The sequence below is a fragment of the Mustela nivalis genome (assembly GCF_964662115.1).
Source record: "Mustela nivalis genome assembly, chromosome: 14".
Taxonomy (NCBI): Eukaryota; Metazoa; Chordata; class Mammalia; order Carnivora; family Mustelidae; genus Mustela; species Mustela nivalis.
In genome coordinates, this window is record NC_139033.1 from 45831310 (window position 1) to 45846984 (window position 15675).

At 41.9% G+C, this 15675-nt stretch overlaps 1 protein-coding gene and 1 long non-coding RNA gene across 22 annotated transcripts in view; one reads left to right on the forward strand and one right to left on the reverse strand.

Annotated features, from left to right (window-relative positions):
• Positions 1 to 9779: 9779 nt before the first annotated feature.
• On the reverse strand, positions 9780 to 10654 carry LOC309847659. Its single transcript, XR_014302544.1, has 2 exons — positions 10299 to 10654; positions 9780 to 10196 (listed from the first exon to the last, which is right to left on the reverse strand). It is a non-coding gene; the product is annotated as an uncharacterized lncRNA (long non-coding RNA).
• Positions 10655 to 10725: 71 nt separating this feature from the next.
• PIAS2 (protein inhibitor of activated STAT 2) overlaps positions 10726 to 15675 on the forward strand; it is a 90325-nt gene continuing 85375 nt past the window's right edge. For 10 of the 21 annotated variants that reach the window (XR_014302542.1, XR_014302543.1, XM_082698233.1 and 7 more), the window contains exon 1: positions 10759 to 10957. Coding sequence is in view for 5 of the 21 variants with exons in the window: in XM_082698224.1 (XP_082554350.1) it covers positions 10934 to 10957 (24 nt within the window). In the remaining 16 variants the exon portion in view is untranslated. Of the gene's footprint in view, positions 10958 to 15675 lie in introns of all 21 variants that reach the window. The other 11 variants (XR_014302540.1, XR_014302541.1, XM_082698221.1 and 8 more) reach the window with 5 other exon arrangements.

The following is a 15675-nucleotide window of genomic DNA, read 5'->3' on the forward strand; positions in this document are numbered from 1 at the left end:
TTGTTTTGGGAATGTAACTCTGGCTTATTCATTTTTTTCTTATTCTATACACATAGCATTCTTTTTCAGGCATCTAACACAATGTATATACCCACTCTCTTGATGGACAAGATAAGTTTTTTCAGTGTTTCACTATTACAAACAGTGATGTCATGAATACCCTTATACATATCTCCCACCACACATGTGAGGATATAAGAGTTTCTCTAGGTGAATACTTCCTAGCCTTTTTGAGGTCATAGCTCATGAAGAAAGTGATAACATTTCTGTGGCATGTTCTTGAACTAGAAAGGACTTATGGGCTATATAAAGACTTCAGGGACTCAACAGCCTTGGTGAAAAGAAAAAAAAAAGGCTCATTACTGTTTTCTTCAAAGAAAAAAATAGAATAGTAAAGCATTACGGAAAACATAAATGTATTAAACTTGCATAAAACTTCCTAAAAAAGTTAACAAAATGTTTGAGAGATCTTTCATAGCAGATTTAGTGCTTGAAATGTCTATACTCCCTGATTGAGACATTTTAATGACAATGTCTTCAAATTCTTGTGGATACAACTGAAAAGAAATTTCACATTTTTACAATCACTTAAAGGCTGAAGTGTCAGCAAACTGGTGCAACCCAGCCTCTGTGGGAAACAGTATGGAATTTGCTCAAAAAATTAAAAATAGGATTACCCCATGATCCAATAATCACACTACCAGGTATTTACCCAAAGAATACAAAATACTAAGTTGAAAAAAGTTGCACTTCTATGTTTTTGCAGTATTATTTTCAATAGCCAAATTATGGAAGCAACCCAAGTGTCCATCAATAGGTGAATGGATAAAGAAGATGTGGTATACACACACACACACACGCATACATACAGTGAAACATAAAAATATGAAATCTTGCCATTTACAAAACCATTTATGGACTTGGAGGGTATTATGCTAGGTGAAATAAATCAGAGAGAGACAAATACCATATGAATTCACTTATGTGTGGAATTTAAGAAACAAAACAGAGAAAAACTGAGAAACAGACTCTTAATTATGGAGAACAAATTGATGGTCCCCAGAGGAGAGGAGGGTAGGGGAAATGGGTGAAATAGTGATGGAAATTCAAAAGTGCACTTGTTGTGATGAGCCCTGATTGATATATAGAATTGCTGCATCGCTATATTGTACACTTGAGAACTAGTATAACACTGTATGTTAACTACATTGGAATTGAAATTAAAAACTTAATAAAATCTTAAAAAAGGAGATAAAATGGGATGAACGCTAGGGATTAAAAGGGAATTAAATAGTATTTAAACCAGGGTTTAGGAGAGCCTGAGTGGCTCATTTGATTAAGTGCCCAGCTCTTGATTTCTAGATGTCTCAAGATCTCAGGGTCAAGAGATTGAGGCCCTAGTTAGGCTCTGTGCTCAGGGCAGAGTCTACTTGAGATTCTCTCTCTCCCTTTGCCCCTCCCCCCCATTCATGTTCTCTCTCCCCCCCATAAATAAATAAAATATTTTAAAAAGTAAAACTGTTTAACTTACTTATGAGAAATAAAAATACAATTAATATAACAAAATAAAGGTTGAAATTGTTATTTAAAAATCTAATACCCTGGGGCACCTGGGTGGCTCAGTGGGTTAAGCCTCTGCCTTTGGCCCACATCATGATCTCAGGGTCCTGGAATCAAGCCCCACATCGGGCTCTCTGCTTGGTGGGGAGCCTGCTTCCCCCTCTCTCTCTGCCTGCCTCTCTGCCAACTAGTGATCTCTCTCTCTCTCTGTGTCAAACAAATAAATAAAATCTTAAAAAAAACTAATACCCCAAAAATAAAAAGATGAAAATAAAATAAAAATTAAATTTTCTTTTTTATCTTTGGAAAATATAATTTTGAATGATGAACATTTTATTTATCAAATATAATTTATCATTTTTAATAAAATTTAGATTCCAGTTGTGCTTATAGTACAGAGCTCACATATACCTGTTTCCCTTATTATTAACACCTTGTGTTTATATGATACATATGTCATAATTATTGAACAGGTATTGATACATTATTATTAACTAAAATTCATACTTTGGTATGAATTTTTCAGATTACCTTAGTTCTTGCCTAATGTCCTTCTGTAGCAGATCTCAGCCACATCATATTTAGTTGTTAGATCTCTTTAGGCTCTCCTTGGCTCTGTTCCTCTGCCTTACCTTGTTTTTGATGACCTTGACATTTTTAAGGAATTCTGGTCAATTAATTTGTAGAATGTCCAACAACTGAGATTTGTCTGATGTTTTTCTCTTCTTTAAACTGGAGTTATGGGTTTTTAGGAGGAAGACTGCAGAAGTAAAGTACCATTCTCATGACATCACATCAAGGGTGCAAACTATTGTCACAAATCTCCTTTTTGGTTTTTAGTCATTTGATCCTGTTTTCTGGCATGTCTGGTAATTTTTGAGGAAATGTCAAGCATTGTGTACAAATTATATGTAAGTTTTCCCCGTCATCAGTTTTTTGTATTATGCTTAGTGTGTCTTTCTTCTTACCTTCCTTAGATATTTTTCTATTCTGTTACTTAAAGTTGTTTAGGTCAACTGATTGCCAATCTTTTTTCTTTTCTAACATGTAAGTTTAAGGTTATAAATTTGCCTATAACTGTGATTTTAGGTACAACTCACAGATTTTGGTATGTTGTATTTTCATTCAGGTAGTTTTTAAATTTTCATAGTGATTTTTTTTTCTTTGACTCATAGGTTATTTAGAAGGGTATTCTTAATTTCCAAAACCGTGGTGATTTTCTAGTTATCTCTTACCGATTTCTACCATAATTGTGCACAGATCATAATCTGTATGATTTTAATCCTCTTAAATTTAGTGTAACTCAACAACAACAAAACAACCTGATTTTAAAAATTGGTCAAGGATTCAAGTAGACATTTCTTCAAAGAAGATATACATGTGGCCAATAAACATTGAAAAGACACTCAAAATTAATAATCATTAGGGAAATATAAATCAAAACCATAAGATACCAGCTTGCTCCTATTAAGACGGTGACTATTGAAAAACAGAAAATAACAGGTGTTCATGTGGATGGAGATTATTTGGAACTCTTGTGCATTGCTGGTGGGAATGGAAAACGATGCAGTCACTTTTGAAAATGGTATGGCAGTTCCTCAAAATATAAAAACAGAATTACCATATACCCCAGCATCCCACTTCTGAGTAGATCCTCAAAAAAATTGAAATTAGAGTCTCAAAGAGGCACCCCTATACCCATGTAAATGGTAGCATTATTCACATAGAGATCCTCAAAAAAATTGAAATTAGAGTCTCAAAGAGGCACCCCTATACCCATGTAAATGGTAGCATTATTCACATAGCCAAAAGGTGGAAACAACCTGTTATGGACCGAATGTCTTTGTCCCCCTCACTTCCCCAATACCCATCTGTTAAAGCTCTAATTCCCGCTGTGATGGTATCTGGGTTTAGCTGAGTTGAGAGGGTGGGTTTAGCTGAGTTGAGAGGGTGGAGGCCCTATAATGGAATTAATGCCCTTATAAAAAGATGAAGACACTAGAGCTCTGTATTCCCACTATGTAAGAATACAGCAAAAAGGAAAACATCTGCAAACCAGGAAGAGGGCCCTCCTCAGACAACAAATCTTCTGGCACCTTGATCTTGGACTTCCCAGCCTCCAGAACTGTGGGAAAAGAAATGTTCAAGCTATCTAGTGTGTAATATTTTGTTTCAGTAGCCCCAAATCACTAAGATATACCTAAATTGTTCATTGATAGAAAAATGGATAAACAAAATATTGTATATACATACAAAGGAATATTGTTCAGCCTCAAAAAGGAAGAAAATTCTGTCATATGCTACAACATGGATGAACTCTGAAGACACTATGCTAAAGGAAATAAGCTAGTCACAAACAGAAATGTTGTAAATTCCACGGGAAAAGCAGAATGGTGGTTGCCAGGGGTTAAGGGTAGAGGAGAATGGAGTTATTTTTAAATGAGTACAGAGTTTCAGTTTGGGAAGAAAAAAAGAGTTCACTATCCAGTGATGACAGTTGTACAACGGTATGACTAGTCTATCTTTTTTCTTTTTCTTTTTTTTAAAGTAGGCTCCATGCTCAATGTGGAGCTTGAACTCACAACCCTGAGATCAAGATCTGAGCTGAGATCAAGAGTCAGCTGCTTAACTGACTGAGCCACACAAGTGTCCCCAGTATGATCATGCTTTTTTTTTTTTTTTTTTACAATTTTATTTATTTATTTGAGAGAAAGAGAGAGCATGAGCAGGGGGAGGGGCAGAGGGAAAGGGACAAACAGACCCCCCACTAAGCAGGGAGTCAGACGTAGGGCTGGATCCCAGGACCCTGAGCTTGTGACCTGAGTCAAAGTTAGATGCTTAACTGAATGAGCCACCCAGGCGCCCCTCAGTGTGACTATTCTTAAGGGCAGCAAACTGTACACTTAAAATGGTTAAGACGGTAGGGGTGCCTGGGTGGCTCAGTGGGTTAAAGCCTCTACCTTTGGCTCAGGTCATGATCTCAGAGTCCAGGGATCCAGCCCTACATTGGGCTCTCTGCTCAGTGGGGAGCCTGCTTCCCCCTCTCTCTTTGCCTGCCCCTCTGCCTTCTTGTAAACTCTGTCTGTCAGATAAATAAATAATTACAAATCTAAAAAATAAATGGTGAAGACGGTAAATGTTATGTGTAGTTTATTATAATTTTTATAATTGTTGAGACTTGCTCTACTGTCATTGTATGCCATTTTTGTAAATGTTCCATATGTGCTTGAAATAATGTATTTTCTGCACATTAGAGTCACTCGGTCAAGTTTGTTAATTATGTTGTAACAAAAATCTATATCTTTAATGATTTTTTTCTTTGTCTTTTTTTTAAAATCAATTACTAAGATAGGCATAGTAAAATGCTTCACTATACTTACAGATTTATTCTATTTCTCACGATAGTTCTGTATAATACCTGAGGGTGATGCCCCCAGTTGCATACAAACTGAAAATTGCTGAATTTTACTGGTGAATTGAACTCTCTCAGGAAAGTCCCAAGTATGGCCTCCCCATCAGGTATTTATAATTCATACTAAGTTCCTCCGGATTGAGAGGCAATTTGCCAGTCAGACGTGTTTTTGCTTGTTTGTTTGTGTTGTTGTTCATTATAGCCCTCTATCACCCTTCCAGTGAACAAAGCTAGAGCGTTAACTGAAAGTCAAGTACCCATGCAGGACGGCAAAGGGTTTTGTTATCAGTTTATCTAGTTTTCTTCCATCAATCTAGAAAATCTCAGATTTTATCTCTTCACATAATACTTCTGCCTCATTCTGGCTTTCTTCTTCTTTGAGGATTCCAGTTAAACATTTGTTGTACCTTTTCAACATCATCTGCTAGGCTTCAAATTATGTCTCCGATATTTTCTGACGCATTTTTCCTTTTTTTTTTTTTAATCGTTTTTTGGTTTTGTTTTCTCTGTGCTTCATTCTAAATAGACTTCTGGGGTGCATGGGTGACTCAGCTGGTTGAGTGTCTCACTCTTGGTTTTGGTCTTATGGGTCATGGGATCGAGCCCCAAATTGGGCTCCATGCTCAGTGATGGGGAGGGTCTGTTCCAGGATTCTCTCCTGCTACCCCTACCCAACTCTTTATCATACAAATATTTTTTAAAAATAGCCTTCCGACATATGTTCTGGTTCTTTTCTTTCTTTTTTTTTTTTTTTAAAGATTTTATTTATTTATTTGACAGAGAGAGATCACAAGTAGGCAGAGAGGCAGGCAGAGAGAGAGGAGGAAGCAGGCTCCCTGCTGAGCAGAGAGCCCGATGTGGGACTCGATCCCAGGACCCTGAGATCTTGACCTGAGCTGAATGCAGCGGCTTAACCCACTGAGCCACCCAGGCACCCCTGGTTATTTTCTCCTTAACTGTATGTAATATACTATTAAATCTCTGCATTGAGTTCTTAAACCTCTCAATTCTAGAATAGAGTTTCTGCTAGATTATTTTTTCAAACTTTTAATTTTTTAGTGTAGGCATGCTTTGATTTCAGTCTTTTTCTGATTTTTAACTATGTGCTGGTCATTTTATTTGGAAAATTATCTGTGTAGGGTTGTCTGAGATTTGGGGTCATGATATCTTCATCTGGAGGGGACTTAATTGTTTCTATCTAGTGCCTGTAGTGTGCTTCTCTAGGACCTGCTTATTCAATATAGAAAGCTTAATAAACAATTTCTGTTAAACCTGATTGCAATCTGTGGAAGTACTGATTTACTTCTGGTTTATATTTACCCTAAGGAGTCTTGTATTAAATATAGGGGGTGTTTATTAGATTTTCCATCTTCTTTGATACTAGGTTTAGATTTCTCTTTTGCTCAGCAATCCTCCAAAAGTCATAGCTTATTTAAGAGACGTTGCTTTTAGATTGTCAAATACCATCAGGACAAATGTTTGGTTTGACCACCTGGAATAAGATTTTGACTAGATAATTCCTTATATTAGGCATTTGGCTCTGTTTTCCTAAACCCAGATTTTTTGATTGTATCAGGTGGTGAGTTGGATCAAATTACAAGTTGCTTAATATGTATGCTGTGTGAAACCATCCTTGCATTACTAGGGTAAGAGGTATTTAGGGGCACCTGGGTGGCTCAGTGGTTTGGGCTGCTGCCTTCGGCTCGGGTCATGATCTCAGGGTCCTGGGATCGAGCCCTGCAACGGGCTCCCTGCTCTGCAGGAAGCCTGCTTCCCTCTCTCTCTCTCTCTCTGCCTGCCTCTCTGCCTACTTGTGATCTCTGTCTGTCAAATAAATAAATAAAATCTTTTAATAAAAAAAAAAGAAAAAAAAAGAGGTATTTATAAGTTAGATGACAAAACTAATTTTTGTCTAGTTTTGCCATCAAAGTTATTATAGCATTTATTATAAGTAGAGAATGTTCCTTCATTTTTTAGTTCTCTCTGTAGTATTAGAAATCAGATCATTGGTTGCTTCTTGTGGGGGCCTTGACTGGGATGGGGCAAGAAGGAACTTGGAACTTTCTGGGGTAATGGCCATGTTCTGGATCTTGATAAGCATTTTTCAAAACTAATTGAAGGGGCACCTGGGTGGCTCAGTGGGTTAAAGCCTCTGCCTTTGGCTCAGGTCATGATCCCAGGGTCCTGGGATCGAGCCCCACATTGGGCTTTCTGCTCAGCAGGGAGCCTGCTTCCTCCTCTCTCTCTGCCTGCCTCTCTGCCTACTTGTGATCTCTGTCAAATAAATAAAATCTTAAAAAAAAAACTAATTGAAGAATTTACTTAAGATATAAGGATTTAATTGTATGTAAATTAGATCAATAAAAATTGTTCAAATATCAATAATTACTGAATCTAGTTAGAATACATACAGATGTTCATTGTATTATGCTTTTTTTTCTTGGTGTTTAAAAATTTCAGAATAAGAAGTTGGGGATATAAAATTAAAAGATAAATTCATTGTTCAGTTTCCTTGATAGTAGTTTCAGTAAAGGTTAAGTGTAAAGGAAAAGTAAGGAAAAGTGTAAAGGACTGAAGAAATGTTATTAAAAAAGATGTATGGCAGGCAAAGGAAGAAAGGTGTCTTGGTACTATAGGAGGTTTGAAAATGATTATATGGAGAGAGGAAGAAATCAGTGAGAAAGAGAGATGTTGGGATGCCTGGGTGGCTCAGTTGGTTAGGCCGTTGCCTTCGGTTCAGGTCATGATCCCAGGGTCCTGGGATTGAATCTCGAGTCAGGCTCCTTGTTCAGCTGGGAGCCCGCTTCTCTCTCTCCCTCTGCCTGCTGCTCTCCCTGCTTGTGCTCTCTCTCTCTTTGTCAAATAAATAAATAAAATCTTAAAAAAAAAAAAAAGAAAAAAGAGAGATGTTGAGATCAGAGAGAATTGTTGGTTCAGAGATAGGAAGGAAAAGAATAAGACATGTGCTTAGAACTGAATTCAAAATTTCATGCATGGTCCTACTAGGTTGAGTCCTTTCCAAAGATATTAGGGTATATCATATGGGTATATTTTGAGTGCCTCTTAATTATACTTTTTTTTTGATGTTTATCAGCTGTTTAGGTATAAAAGATTTATCATCTATCACTTTAAAAGTTCATAAAGTTATATACTTTATCTCATTTAATCCTTCAGCATTCTGAGTTCAGGAATAATCATTTGTTTTATGTATTAGAAAATTGACTTTGCTAAAGTTACATAGCTAATAAATGGAAAAGTCACTCCCAAGACTTTGACTTCATGTAGTGTAATCTTGGAACAGATTTATTAAATACTGATTTTTTTTTTTTAAAGACTTTATTTATTTGGCAGACAGAGATCACAAGTAGGCAGAGAGGCAGGCAGAGAGAGAGGAGAAAGCAGGCTCCCTGCCGAGCAGAGAGCCCCATGTGGGACTCAATCCCAGGACCCTGAGTTCATGACCTGAGCCAAAGTCAGAGGCTTAACCCACTGAACCACCCAGGCGCCCCTAAATACTGATGTTTTTTAACTGGAGCTAGGCTAAGGGGTGGAGCAGTCAGGTGATTGCCTAGAATCTCAATCTATAAAAAGTGTTAACACATTTTATCATAGATAATGTCATGAGGAGGATGCCTGGCTGACGCAGTCTGTGGAGTGTGTGACTCTTGATCTTGGTGTTGTAAATTCAATCCCCACTTTGGGTATAGAGAATACTCAAAAATAAAACCTTAAAAAAAATGTATTGAGAAAATGGTATTTAATGGAATTCTTCTGGGTGAATAGTTCTCTTTGTGTGTGGCTAGAAGTGGTACTTTGGTATGTGGTTTAAAGTGGTGGTGAGATTATTACACCTCCCTCCTCCCCAACTCTGCTCCAAGAACATTTCATGCCACACTATAAGGAAGTTAGATTCAACTAAGTGCAGAGATTTCTATCTCAAGAGTAGGATATACAAATTTAGATCAGAGCTGGACTGTTCGTGACAGTAAAGAGGCAAGCATCCCCTTCACTCTTTACTACTCAGGCTTTCCACTAAACAAACATGGAATGAATGTTAGAGTAGTTTAGAAAAGATGCCAAATTAGTAATCTGGTGCAGGCAGACAAGGTAGCATTCTATTTCAGGTGCTACTAATAGAAAACCTATGGAAAACTATCTAAAACAGTAACAGAAAGGCATTGGCTTAAGAAAACTGACAAGTCAAGAGGTTGGGGGGGTGTCAAAGTTAATTCTGGAATTTTGGGGGAGATTCTTACCCATGAGATGGGTCGGTTCTCAGGCTGGCCCCTCATTTTAGCAAAATGGTTATAACACTCCACAAGCTAGACGGTCTCCTCATCTCTCACCCCTAATCACTGAATAAATGGGCCCATACTTGATTTAATTGGCAAAGCCTGGAAACGCCCTGTAGCTGTAGTTGCATTTACAGGTTCAGCTCTGATGTAATTACTGTGGCAAGGAGGACATGGGACATGTTATGATTGGGTTATGATCTGAGGCAGCAGTTAGAACTCTGCAGTCAAACCTACCCAGCCCTACAATGAATACTACAAACAAGTCTCAGTGAGGCCATGCCCCGCTTAGTTTGTGTTCATCTTGGTCCCTCTTAGGTCTTGTAAGCTTCTTGGTGTAAGGGTTGTATTATATTCCCTTCAAAGCTCCCAGTTCACAGTGGCCTTCATTTAATTACTGCTGAACAATGTTAAACTCCACTGACGTGTAAATCAAGGCCAAAGGAGAATAAGCCAAGATTAAGCCAAGCTAAGACCACAAAGTTAATGGTAGAGAGCCAGCACTGGAAACTAGATATTGTTCATTCATTCTTTTATTCATGAAACAAACAGGGCTGGGAAGAGGCAGTAGGTAGGAACCAAATCAAACAGGACCTTGCGAATCGTATTGTTTTAAAGTTCTTTCGTGGGTGGGTTTCATCCCCCTCTTCAAGGAAATCTGAACCCTGGCCTTGGTCCGGTGGAATTTTCTGAGCAGCTTGACTCAGCATCTTCTCCCAACCTTTATCAGCACGTCGGCGGTGCCATCCAGCACCTTCCATCTCTTCTGCCCTTGGCATTTCATCTTTCCCAGCTATCTGATTTCCCTGACCCTTCGGCTTTTTAAAAAACCAGGGTTCTCCCGAGCACTCTGTTTTCGCTCTCTTATTTCACGGCTCCCCAGTTCCACCGCCCAACTCTCTCAACTCCGCACTCCATGACATTCAGGCGCCCTTCAAAGTCAGAAGGAATCAGCCGGGTTAGTACGCGGACGATATTCCCAAACCAAAGAGGTCTCACCCATCCTGCTCCATTAGACCGGAACAATAGCTTACCCAACACCCACATTTAGATTGTTCCGCCACTACTCTGGGGATGGTTTTATGTGCGGCTGCTTTCCTCCAGCTACAGCCACCGTGTGGAAGAGCACCGTTAGAATTTTCCCGAAATGTTGCTGTCAGGAGTCCCGGCCACCTCTTCGTCGTCTTCGCCGCTCCCCCGGGCCAGGCCCTCCTCCAGGCCGGCGGGTAACGCCGCAGTCGCGCCGGCGCTTCCAGGAGAGGCAGGCGCCGCGCGGGACAGGGGGCACCGTCACAGGCCCCGCGCCTAAAGGCGCGCGGGGGGCCGGCAGGCCGCGGGAGAGGGCGGGAGCTGACGCTCAGCGAACGCAGCGCGCCGCGAGCCCGGGCGGAAGACGTGGGCGGAAGGTGGTGGGCCGTGTGGGCCGTGTGGGCCCGGTGGGCGCCGGAGGGCGGGGCCCGCGCGCGCTGGGGGCGGAGCTCCCGCGCCGGTCACGTGACAGGTCCGGCGGCAGCGGCGGCGGCGGCGGCGGCCGCGGCGTCTTCAGCGGCGCCCAGTGCAGGATGGTGCTGGAGGCGGCGGCGGCGGCCGTGGTGGCGGCGGCGTCGTTGGCGGCAGCGGGAGGGGGTGCTGTGGCGGCATCGGCGGCGGTGCCCGCGGGTGGTGTAAAATGGCGGATTTCGAGGAGTTGAGGGTAAGCGGGGGCGCGGGAGTGGGGAATAGAGGCCGCGGGGGAGGGGAGGGGAGGCGGGGAAGCCGCAGCGTCGCCGGCCGCCACCTTCTTGTTTCGCTGGGACCGGTTGTCGGAGCCGGGAGCCCCGGCCCGAGTGCGAGCGGGAGCCCGCCCGGGCCGTCGCGGGCGGGAGAGGGGAGCCAGGCGGCGGAGGACGCCTGGGCCGCGCGGGGGCGGCGGGCCTGGGGCCCCGGCGAGCGGCCCGTGGGCCCCGCGGGGGGTCCGCACACCTGGCGTGGGGCGGGGGCCGCCGTCGGGAGGGGCTCGTGGGGACCCGACTTTATCGTGTAAGGGCTGAAGTGGGAAGCGTGATTTGCTTTTCCACCTTCATGGGGTGTGTGTGTGTTTGTGTGTGTGTGTGTGTGCGTGCGTGTGTGTGGCGATTCAGAAGTCTACACGTTACTCACTTGGTGGGAGCCTGTTTTCTGAAACGTGAAGTTGCGTTTAGGAATCCTCTCTCTTATGGCAGATGCTACCGTTTAGTGAGATCTGTCACAAGAAAGGCCCCTTTCTCCTACCAGTGCTTCCTCTTGAAGAGAAGCGTGGTCTCTGGGGAGCGCTGCCTTTAATAATCGACCTTAAACCTTGATATTTTCTCAGTGCTGTGGTTAAGACACCCGCAAAGGCCGTGTTGTCATGAGGTTTGTTTGTGAACTCGTTTTGCTCGAGGGAAAGCATTTTTCTTTCTAGTCTGAGAACAAGGTCACAACTTTATTGTTGATATCTTTGTATAGTAGAGGCTTGACAATGGGTGTGCTGGGGGTAGAACGGAAAAGATGTTTTTCCCTGGGCTGATAACCTTCAGAGTCCTCAGTTGAAACTAAACGGTGGTCAACGAATAGGCTTTATTTTTTATGGATCGCTGAGTTACTGGCGACAGAAATGGAATATTTAAGGACGGAAACCCTGATTTAAAAGAAAAGTCAAAGTAGAGATGAATGTGAACTTGAAATTAAAGGCAGTCCTTTTGCGTAACAGACGTATGGTGTTAGGGTTACTTTTTTGAAATAAGAAGAATCTGGTAAAATATTCAGTTTTGTGTATTTATTTTTTCCGCGAGGGTTGGAGTGGGGAAGGATGTTGACTGTTCACCTGGCTGGTACGGTGGACCTCAGCAAAAGGACGCATTGGTGATTCTGATCTAAAGGGAGATTGGGTTATAATTTGCGTAATACCTGCTATTTTCCCTTCTGTTGTTTCAAAAAGAATGGTACATTAGTGCATTTTATGCTCTATATTAGTTTATACAGAGAACCATTATAGTAGGTAAAAAGGGTAATCATATTGGTAAGTGTAGGAGTTTTAATGTCTCAGAGCATGGAGCTTTTTTAACACCTGTGGAGCTTTGAAACAAGCAGGCCTGAGCCTCAGCTGTATAAATGAATGCATTAGGTTCAGGGATTGGTTAAGGAGACTGAATGTTGAAATTAAATTTAAGAAAAAAAAATTTTTTTTTTAACCTGCAGTATCCTCTTCATTTTGCATAGTAACATCTCTATATAGTTTATTCTCTTCCAAGGTTTTTTGTTGATGAAAATGTTTCCAAGACTTCCATTAGACTTTTATAAATGTTGCTGGTCAAAGCTTAATAAAAAGGGAGGATCTAAGGGGCGCCTGTTTGCTCAGTCGTTGGGTGTCTGCCTTCGGCTCAGGTCATGATCCCAGAGTCCTGGGATCCAGCCTGGCACCATCTGGGCTTCCTGCTCTGTGGGAAGCCTGCTTCTCCATCTCCCACTCCCCCTGCTTGTGTTCCCTCTCTTGTTGTGTCTCTCTCTGTCAAATAAATAAATAAAATCTTTAAAAAAAGGAAAAAAAAAGGAGGATTTATTTACCAGTCTAGGGCAGAGAAGGCAGGCAGTGCTGAAGTTCTGGTGGAACCAGGAACTGCAAAGTGGTTGGAAACCAAAGATGCTTTTTTCTCTTTGGGTGTACCTGTCCCTTCCCTCTTTTCCACTCTCCTCTCTCCTCTTTTATCTTTCCCCACCTCCCTTCCACCTCCCCTTCCCTCCCCCCCCACCCTTGCCCCCTACAGGTTGTTTTGTGGGTCACTTCATCTCTTTCTGTAAATCAGCTGTCTTTGCTTCTTCCTGCCCTTGATGGAAGATGGCCCCTCCCTCATAGTTCACATAAGGTGCCCAACAGAGAGTGACTGGGAAGAGTTTGCAGAGGAGGGAAGGGGTGTGCAGATGGATGCTGGAAAAGAGTTATCCACCCCAGTCTTCGCCTTAGCTGCTCAGCAGCATCTTCTACATTTAAAGATGAACAGTCTCCGTGCCCTGCCCTCATTTCAAACAGTGACAATGATGTTGATGATAGCTATCCATTATAATATAAGTGATTATTACATGCCTGGCTTTGGTCTAAGCACTTCACATACTTGTTTGATTCTCACAACAATTGTAATATAATTGTTAGAAAAACTGTCAGAAGAAATTGAGGCAGCTTGAGTAACCTGACACAGTTTGAGCTGGAAGACTTGGGATGTTTAACCTCAGATGTCCAGGTTTAGAGTCCGTGCTTTTCAGAGTCCAAACTGTCCTGCTCTGTAGTTTCCTTCAGGTTCATGTGGTGCTGCTAGCCATCAGCCTGGGATCTGTGAACTAAACAATGATAAATAGCCGGTGCCTTTCTTATGTGATATATAATACTGGAGGGGAAACAGGACAGCTGACTGAAAATCTAATTAGAAAGGAGGGAAAGAGGAAGAAACATGCAGGACATTCTAAATGGTCTCTGCCTCTGAATATATTCTGTGAGGCTCAGAGAGATCGTCAAGTAAATTGAAGGACGAGGAAAAATGGCCAGCATTAGTTTGTTGACTAACTTGGCAGTAGAGGAAATAGCCGACCTGGATGTCACATATTTGGCTGCCCATACTGCTGCTGAGAGTATTTCCAGTATCTTTATCCATTATCATTTGGGGCTACTCCCTGGGGGCTTATATAACCAGAGCAGGTCACTTCTGGCTGGTGATGCCATCTCCTGTACTGGAGGTCAGGAATTCTGGGAAAGGTCATCCCCACTGTGCATTGGTGACTCCTGTGCCTTTGCTTTGTAAGCTTAGGGTGGGGGTGGGGGTTATTTGATGAGGCAACTCCTGTGGAACCTTAAGAGGTCGCCAGATGATTTTAGTTTTTGAGACTGCTATGTAAGCCAATACTAGAGGTCTTGTCCAGTCATAGCAGAATATGGCAACCCTGTACTTTGCTGCTTTCATTTTACTAGAATACCAGCACACCTTTCATCTAGTTCTTCTGAGAGAGAAGATCTGACTGGCTGAGCTTAGTTGAGGGTCCTCTTCTATTCTAATCATCTGTGGCCAGAAGCTTAAGAGTCCTAGCACAAAAACTTGACTCATGAGATTATCTTGATGGGTTGGGGGAAAGGAAGGGGCAAGTTCTCTGAAGTGGAAATTGTGGGCTGAGTAGTCAAGGATGATTATGATAACACATCATGTATTCAAAGCTTTCAAGATGCTGGAGAAGAAATTATTCAATTCAGTGGTTGGTTGTATATAGCTTTTATGTTGGTAGAAGTTTCTGAATTAATTTGTAAATTAACTAGTTGTGAATTAACTTGGGGCGAGCTCATAAGGTCTGATGACTGGGACCTCTGTCACTGCCACCCTCCTTTCTCCCTACGAAATAGTCTCTGTCAGAGCTAAGCACAGGGATGGAGCAGAGGCAGAATAGTCGGGGTTCTGAAGTTCAGAAAAGCCACCAGAGTGGCTTTTTTTTTTTTTTTTTAAATGATGTTTTATTTTAGAGAGTGAGCTTGCATTCGAGTGCCGGGTTGGGGGTGGACCGGGTGGAAGGGCAGAGGGAGAGAGAATCTCAAGCAGACTCCCTGATGAGTGCACAGCTCCACATGGGGCTCAGTCTCATGACCCTGAGATCATAACCTGAGTCAAAATCAAGAGTGGGACGTTTAATTGACTGAGCTATCCAGGCATCCCCCAGAGTGGCTTTTTTACCCTTGTCTTTCTCCTCCAGTTGCATAATTGTATACTGTGGGCTGTTGATGCAGTCTTTTGGCAGTTCTTAAAAAGGTTCCTGCTATTATTTAACCTGGTTAATCTACTCTCCTTACTTCTCACCACTGAATTATGGAGATGGAGGAGGGATCTGTTGCGGTAACATTTTTTTTTTTCCTTTAAAGATTCTCTCTCCTCTTCTGCATTCCTCATCCCCTTCCTTTTGTGCATTGCGTTTATTATCTCCATGTGTGTCAGAGAACAAGAGTGAATGGGTGTGCAGTCTCAGTGTGTGGGCTAGTGAAAGAGAGTGAGTAATCGTAACTTTCTTAATAGATATGGCAAACCAAATGCAGAAGAGCTTTTATGCTGAGTCTTAAGTAATTCTATAACAGAAGATTTTCTGCCTAGAAGGCGTGGATGTTTGGTTCTTTACACATAGCAGGACTTGCCATTCTGGTAGCTTTGGGTGCTGTTCGGATATAGAGGGAGAATAGGAAGTTAACGAGAGGGAGGTGTGAGGTTAGAGTTCTTCATCCTTCATGCTCCTCAACTATTGGACGAGGAAATAGACTAATAGATAAGATAGATGCAACTGAATCTACCATATGATTCAAAGTCTTGAGTGGACATAACTGAAATTTCAGGACACAACTTCACTTGAGATCCTGTCTGTGAAAGCACGTTCCAAACTCAGTATTTAACT